The sequence below is a fragment of the Dermacentor silvarum genome, chromosome 7, assembly GCF_013339745.2.
Source record: "Dermacentor silvarum isolate Dsil-2018 chromosome 7, BIME_Dsil_1.4, whole genome shotgun sequence".
NCBI classification, from domain to species: Eukaryota; Metazoa; Arthropoda; class Arachnida; order Ixodida; family Ixodidae; genus Dermacentor; species Dermacentor silvarum.
Genome location: NC_051160.1, coordinates 69,302,383 through 69,309,837, shown reverse-complemented (window position 1 = coordinate 69,309,837; position 7,455 = coordinate 69,302,383). Strand labels below are relative to the sequence as shown.

General features: G+C 43.0%; 1 protein-coding gene across 1 annotated transcript; it reads left to right on the top strand.

The window, feature by feature from the left end:
• Positions 1-397: 397 nt before the first annotated feature.
• Positions 398-4,105, top strand: LOC119459563 (sulfotransferase 2A8). The gene is made up of 3 exons (XM_037721274.2): positions 398-479; positions 2,098-2,574; positions 3,608-4,105. The coding sequence occupies exons 2-3, from the start codon at positions 2,119-2,121 to the stop codon at positions 4,088-4,090; spliced, it is 939 nt and encodes a 312-aa protein (XP_037577202.1). The 5' UTR covers positions 398-479; positions 2,098-2,118; the 3' UTR covers positions 4,091-4,105.
• Positions 4,106-7,455: the final 3,350 nt, after the last annotated feature.

Below are 7,455 nucleotides of genomic sequence, written 5' to 3'. Positions count from 1 at the left end.
GTTATGCTTGCAGTTATGAAGCCAGTTAATATTACGACAGTTGTGTAACTGCTTCTTACTTCTATAAATAGTACATATGTAGTACTTCATACTGAATAAGGTTCTGAGTTTTTGAAGACAAAACAGCATTCTGCCACGTAATTGCAGGAAAAAAAACTGGTCAACCAGACCGCAAGGCCTATTTTTAGAAAGAGGTGAATGAATAGTCCCGGCTTTCAGAAGCAGCACATGTTTTCCGTGCCACCAATCCATATATGTGACTTCTCTGTCTCCACTACCATAGAAACAAACAAAATCCGCCGGATGCGAAATTCATGGTAGTGTCCTACACGTGTAAGCGTCGACCACGCCATCTGCGTAGCCATGAACGTACGCGAACGGATGTAGTTCCCCTGTTTTTGTCGACAAGATCTACGAGAGCGTACGTTCAGTAAAGTTGGGTTTGCCCGAATTGCTGAGACTAATCTTTGTAGTGCAAGGTAGGTGCAAGCTCGTTATTCTGGAAAAAAAACTACGACCTGTTTTATTCGAATGCCTTCATTTTCGCCTAGATTTCGTAGTCCTGGCAGGCGGGATTTTATTTTTTTTTTCGCCGAGTTGTCTTTTGGTGTTTAGAATTAGGGACGAAATGAAGATTTCTACGTGAATTTTTGAGTAACAAAAGGATTTTTGAAGAATCGTCCTAACGTTGCTGCAAAGCTGACTGCTTCTGATACTGCAGAAGTTCCAACAGCAGAATGGCAAATACCGCATTACAGATAATGTGAACATGACAGGCTGCATAATGCTTTCATTTTAATATGCATAGTTTGGAACCTTGACGAAAGTCAACAAATTTCAAAAATATTTATTGGCAGACGTGCGATTACTTTCCATTTTAAGTAATAAAGATGTAAAGAAGAATCACTACTAAGCACAGGAAAATATCGTATTCGGTAAAGCTTATTTCCTGAACCTTCCATATCTGTGGGCCACAACGTTTATTTATTTATTTATTTATTTATTTATTTATTTATTTATTTATTTATTTATTTATTTATTTATTTATTTATTTGTCTCCGCCCGCCGGTGATCAAGGCCTAAAGCGAAGGTCAGCAATGCAGAATGCGATAAAATCAATAGGAATAACAAGAAACTGCGACATTAACACCAAATGTAATTCTAGGCAGTACAAACTGTTGAATGCGATTAACATGACAGGAACGGTGTACAATGTGAAGACACGATTGAAGAACTCATAAAAAGAAGTAGAAATCAAAATACGATACACTGAAAAGTGCTGGTAATGTACATGGGCTGTGGTTTGGCATGCCGTCTTTCTTTTGTTATCAGCTGCGATGACATTTCGACGGACATTCACATTTGCCCGATTTATTTGAAGCCTTTAATTCTCCAGGTAGAACATAGGCGTATTGGACAGGCCACGTTTTGCATTCCCGTTTCTGCAGTAGCTTGAGGACTACACTTAAAGTGCCGGCAGAAAGGCAGAACGTCATTGCTAGATGCGGCCTCATTCCTGCCCTTGAGGATTAGCGCTGATGCTTTCAACGAGACGGAGCTCGACTCGCGTTTGCCGAGGAACTTGGCTCTCTTTATTCAGCAATTTGCATCGTGAGTTTTTGAGAAATAAGTCACCGAACGATACTGCCAGCTAGGAGTAAGTCCAGAAGTCTCAAAATACATGCTATTTCTACTAAGGAATAAAACAGTTGTATTAATTGTATAAAAATATTCCTTTGTAAGCGGTCATATACGAAATAGAGCCCTTGTGACAAGGTCACTTGTTCGATTCTGGCATCTCGATTGAGGTGTCTGCTTTAGGATGGAGGTAGATAGTAAAGACAATCGAGTACTAAATTTTGGGAACAGGATAATGAACCATATATGATGCCAATTAGACAGCACCTTTGTACCGCTATTATCAATGGAAGAATATGCTCCAGGACGTACGGCGCCACTTTTTGTATTTTAAAATTTCAGCTATATTACTCAATTAGAACTTTCTGTTTCACGTTGTTTTCGTGCTATCTATGCATCCTAACATTGTCTAGTGTTTAGGGTTGCCTACACCTGTGATATTGCCATTTCTTTTATCAGAAACACGAGGGGCAAGCAGCAATGGACCCAGACTATTATATGGAGGTCGATGGCGTACGGATACCTAAGGTATTTGGAGAGGAAAACTTCCGTTCGGCAACAAAGTACGTGCCAAGAGACGGAGACCTGTTCGTCGTCAGCCATCCGAAATGCGGCACGTCGTGGGTGCAGTACATAGTCTGCAGCATTCTGACTAGAGGAAAGCCACCCACCAACGTTAGCGATCTGAACGCCATGGCACCGTTTATTGACGTGAGTGGCGCAGCTGCAGCAGAAAACCCAAAAAGGACTGGACCCATTGTTACCCACATTCCACCAACACTCCTTCGCCCCAATGACAGCGCAAAGTATATTTACGTAGCACGAAATCCCTATGACACTGCCGTGTCCTGCTACTATTTTCTCAAGGGATTCACCCCCAAGACGGTCACTGATGTCTCTTTCAAGAGATTCCTTCCGATGTTCATCGAGGCAAAGGTAATATTTTTGGATGCAATAGATTTCATTCTGCGTCTTTTCCTTTCGCCTTTTTATAGCACTCCTCCTCTCTCTAAGGCCTCTTCTACACGCGATCATTACCTTTAATATAGGTATTGTAACATTTACACCGAACCTATTCCATGACCTTGCGGACTATTTTTGAGTTCATGTTTTAAGCCTTAAATTGAAAAAAATAATGGCATGTATTATTCTTACACGGCGGGAAGTGCAAGTGGATTATAATTTATATTTTAAATCGTCCTTTAATACACCCTAGACACGCAAAGCCGCAGATTGACACCTTACGTGAACCAAAAAATTTTTTCTTCAGCCAATTTTACGCCAGGAATGGACATGCTTTCACACGTATTCTATAAAACACATGTAGCTGAACTTGCGTCCTTCGGCAAAGTGATAGTTACTAAGAGCGACCATCTCGCATGAAATGCTCCCGCAATGGTGCAATTATCCTCTAACATCTACAAATGAAATTGGCACTTAATGTTTTGAGCTCTGGTACATTTGACTTTTTTGGGGACATGAGTAGCCTCTCCAAAAATCACTCCCACCAACCTCTCTGAAACCTAAACGTGCGGTCTAAGTAAACACTAAGTTCATTAAGAGCAGCTGGCTTGATGTACCTTTGAATTTTTTGCCATTCTTCAACTTTCCCGCATCTTAAAGAATTTATATTTCTATCAATATAATACAACCGCATTTCGTCATGCTAGACGCGCATGTCAACTGACAATAACTTTGACGTCCAAGAATCTGCTGATATATCGTCTAGTAAAGAAGGATCATGAAACATAAAGGGAGCTGACCTACACCCCTGTGTCGAAATTATTTAAAAACAACTTCTCGAGCACCACACTATGCCCTTATTCATATTTTGTGAAGGTTTTATATACCTTACCTTCTTCACCGTGGTCGCGGTAACTTTTATTTTCCTCATTACAGTGGGTCTCTCGTTTCACTGATAACTATTCTAACTTTATCAACAAAATCGTGTTTGTTTCCACAAAACTAGGTGGGCTACTGCGGCTACTTCGACCATCTGCTGCCGTGGTACGACGTTCGAGAGAAAGACAACGTCCTGTTTCTCACCTACGAGCAGCTTAAAGCGGACACAAAGGGGCAGATCCTCAGGATTGCAGACTTCATCGGGAGCGAGCACGGAGCCATTTTGCGAGATGACTCTGATACACTTAGAAAAATCCTAGATTCGTGCAGCGTGCAGAGTATGAGAATCCTTCACAATGATGATCCAGAGGAGAGAATGAAAATGTTCTCTGATCAGTCTAAGAGCGCGCCGACGACACGTGACGAACAATCCGAGGCCACTCCGTTGGACTCGAGGCACGAAGGATCGGGATATGTCCGAAAGGGAGCCGTGGGAGACTGGAGGAACCACTTCACTGCCGAGCAGCTGGTCAGAACAAAGGCATGGATTGCAGATAAATGTAAAAACTCAACTGTCATGGAACTGTGGGCTGACCTAGATCTTCCATGACTCATATACAACGAGTGGCATTGCAATAAGGAACAAAAAAAAGAGCGGGTTATTTCAAAATATTTCAAGGTCTAAACGCTATTTATATATTGATCCCGGTAAGTTATCATGCATAACCAATGTGCATACCACCATCGGAAAGAAACGGGAGTTATTCGGATATTCGCAATATATGTGCTTTAAACAACTTCCAACTGCTTGAATATATGGTTGAAGGGAAAAAAAAGTTTGAAGGCTGTTTGGACAAAGTCTATTAGTGATTTTATGTCGCCATTTCAATCGAAAGCTGGAAACTTTTATGCATAACGCAAGTGTTACTGTGGCTGATATAGTGCGACATGTGTCGCTCTGCCTCCTTTCCTATTGTAGGTGTGATGAATTTATTGTTTTTAAGCGAAAGTTTGTAGGAATCTCAGCAATGCATGGGCGGATGCTGGCTGGCTGGTTGCTAGATTCTCGAACGTTACACGATTTTTTTTTTCGCTTTTTCATATTCTGTGGCTGTAACTTTGTTTTCTCGAGCTCTCTTTGAGTTGTGCTTTGGGTTATAAGTAATGCTTTTGTATGCATAAGAAATATGTTCTCAACAATAAAAATTATTGTTTGAAGATAGCAGCTAGTGCGTGTTTTTCGCATTCTCTCTCCATGGTTCTAGCATACAAAAACGTTTAGAAAGTGCAGTCTTTCGCCTGAGATGCATTTGTTGGTCGACGGCTACAATACATAAAGGGCACTCCTTCCGTAGCGTTACTACGGAACAGTGCGGGAATTGGATATGTAAGCAGAACCTTCATCTTGTAATGAACTATTCGAGCGAATGGATGGGAGCTATACTGGAACGCGGTCGGAACTTATGTAGCGTCAAGGAATAACACAGCTATACCAACCGATTGCTTGTAAGCCAACGAATATTGACGCTATACTCCCTAAAACCGAAAAAAAACATGGACTATTTGGCTACAACCAGGCAAGTAAAGTATGTGCACAACAACTAATCACGCTTCCCTTCATTTGAAACAGCAAAATATTAACCGCAGAAAGTGTCCTTTAAATAAGACGCTTAAAGGATGTCGTTGCACAGAAACACTCATCCAGCCTTGATTTATAGAACACTGTAGCCTATCCTAGCGCTAAAGAAATACGCAATATTTTTTCTTACGAAAAGCTTTACTACCAACCTATTGCGAGTTTCACACTTTAAATACGGCACATTTAAACACCCCAAAAACATGTTTATTTACTATCTAAGGGTGAAAACCACATCGAGAATAAGCCCATTCAACGAAAATTTTTTCGGGAACGTCTTCAGCATTATAGGGGAAACAGCAGACAAAACACTGGAAGAGGGCTTCAGCCCAGGCCACTGGAGGGTGCCGCTTATATATAATGGACGACTCATTCACTGAGCTTGCTGTCCTTATAACTGTCGGCGCATGCTTGCCGCTGGCATGTGCGTATATTAGTAGGAGTTGTATGCTTCCGAGGTTCTTGTTGTCTAACCGGTTCTGTAGCAGCTCCTAATACGTGAGTAAAACGGGTTATGCTGTTCATGTGTTTGATCTGTTCTGATTCACGCTACAGACGGTAAACAGCCGTCTGTACTCTATATAGGCATAGGACGTCGCCCTATGGCTTCGGTTGGTATTTGTACAGACAGATCTCGTCACATATGAGCCACCGTTTTATTTGATTTGCATGACGTGTGTGATATCACTGCAGCCGGAAATGCATAATCGGTTTGTCTCCTGTGACAATGGTTTGGTTTGATTTAGTGCCTACTAAATGGCACAACCCATTACGGGGTTCGGCCATGAATCGTATGGTAGTTGGCATAAACGGGAAGAATGCTTTCAAAAGAAGCCGAGTCATATGCAAACTTTTTCTTCCTCCTCCTGTGTTCGGGCTCTAAACTAATGAATGGCACTTGCTGCGTGTAACTTAGTGTTGGCCGGATCTATCTAGCCGAAAAACTTCGTACTCAATACCAAAACTCAGCAAGACGACTTTTCTGGTATGTTGCCTATATGTTTCTTGTAGGCAACACTAATCACTAAAGGGTTAAATGCATCATTATATGATCAAAGTATTTCTAAAGTAAAAATAAGACTGCTATCCCATGGCTACGCGGATAGAATCCCTTAGCGTATACTGCGGGATTTCGTCGCCGAATATGATTTCAAGAAAAGAAAATATGCTGTTTCAAAAGTACCTTGGTTTGCAGAGCAAGCAAATAACTTGTTCAGCTATGTGTACATGGTGACCGCAGATTACCTGAAGCACTGCCACGTTCTTGTACAGCGTTCTGCAGAATTTCGGCGGAAGGAAATTTCTCTTGCGAGAAAAGCATTCTATGCTGCAAATCATGAAAAAAGTAGGGTTGAAAAAACGCAGCTATATTCTACGCGACTACTTCAGTAGTTAGAGTTCTTGAATCACGACGGCATAAATAATATTCTGTTTGCAAAGCATGTTTATAACGCTCGGCAGCAGTTACATACTTAAATACTAAAAAAGATATGTAATTCACGACTTCTAGCTTTGCCTAGGCATTGTCCTAAGCATTTTCATTATTTTCACAAAGTACAATTAGAGAGAGAGAGAGAGAGAATAACATTTTATTGATTGGACAGGAAAGGGGTGTTGGTAGCGGGTGGGTGGGTCCCTATTCCGAGACTCCACTGGCCAGAGCTGCTCGCCGGGCCTGGTCGAGTAGACCCCTCTGGGTCTCCAGGTCCGCGCCGGCGAGGATGGTCTCCCACTGCTCCCTATTTGTGAATTTGGACCCCAACAGGGGGGAATTGAATTTTGGGGGCCTACTCGTGCATTCCCACGTTACGTGGGCGAGAGTTGGCTTCCCCCAGCACCATGGACAGTGGCCTGGATAGGCCGTAGGCCAAATGGCATGCCACAGCCCGAGGTGCGGGTAGGTATTCGTCTGAATTAGTCTCAAATCCCGGGCATCCGCTCCGCTCAGACTCGGATGGGGCCCCGAGTAAGTTCTGCGTTCCAGACGCTGATGCTCAAGGATGTCGCGTGGAGATGTCAAATGATCGAATCGGGGTTTCTCGGGCTGCACTCCCGCTCGGCAAGCCAATTCTCGAGCGAGAGCATCTGCCCTTTCATTGCCCGCAACCCCCACGTGGCCCGGGCACCAGATGACACTGCGTTTCCCGGAGCGTGTGACCTAGTATGCGTAGGGCACATGCCGGTACTCTGCCTTGCATGAACAGGCGACAAGCCACCTGTGAGTCCGTGAGGATCACAGAGGGCTGGCCGGCTGCATCTTTGGCCTTAATTGCCATTGCAACGGCGGCTGTCTCCGCCGTGCCTATGGATTTGCTCCTAATTGTGGAGCTAATTTGGAA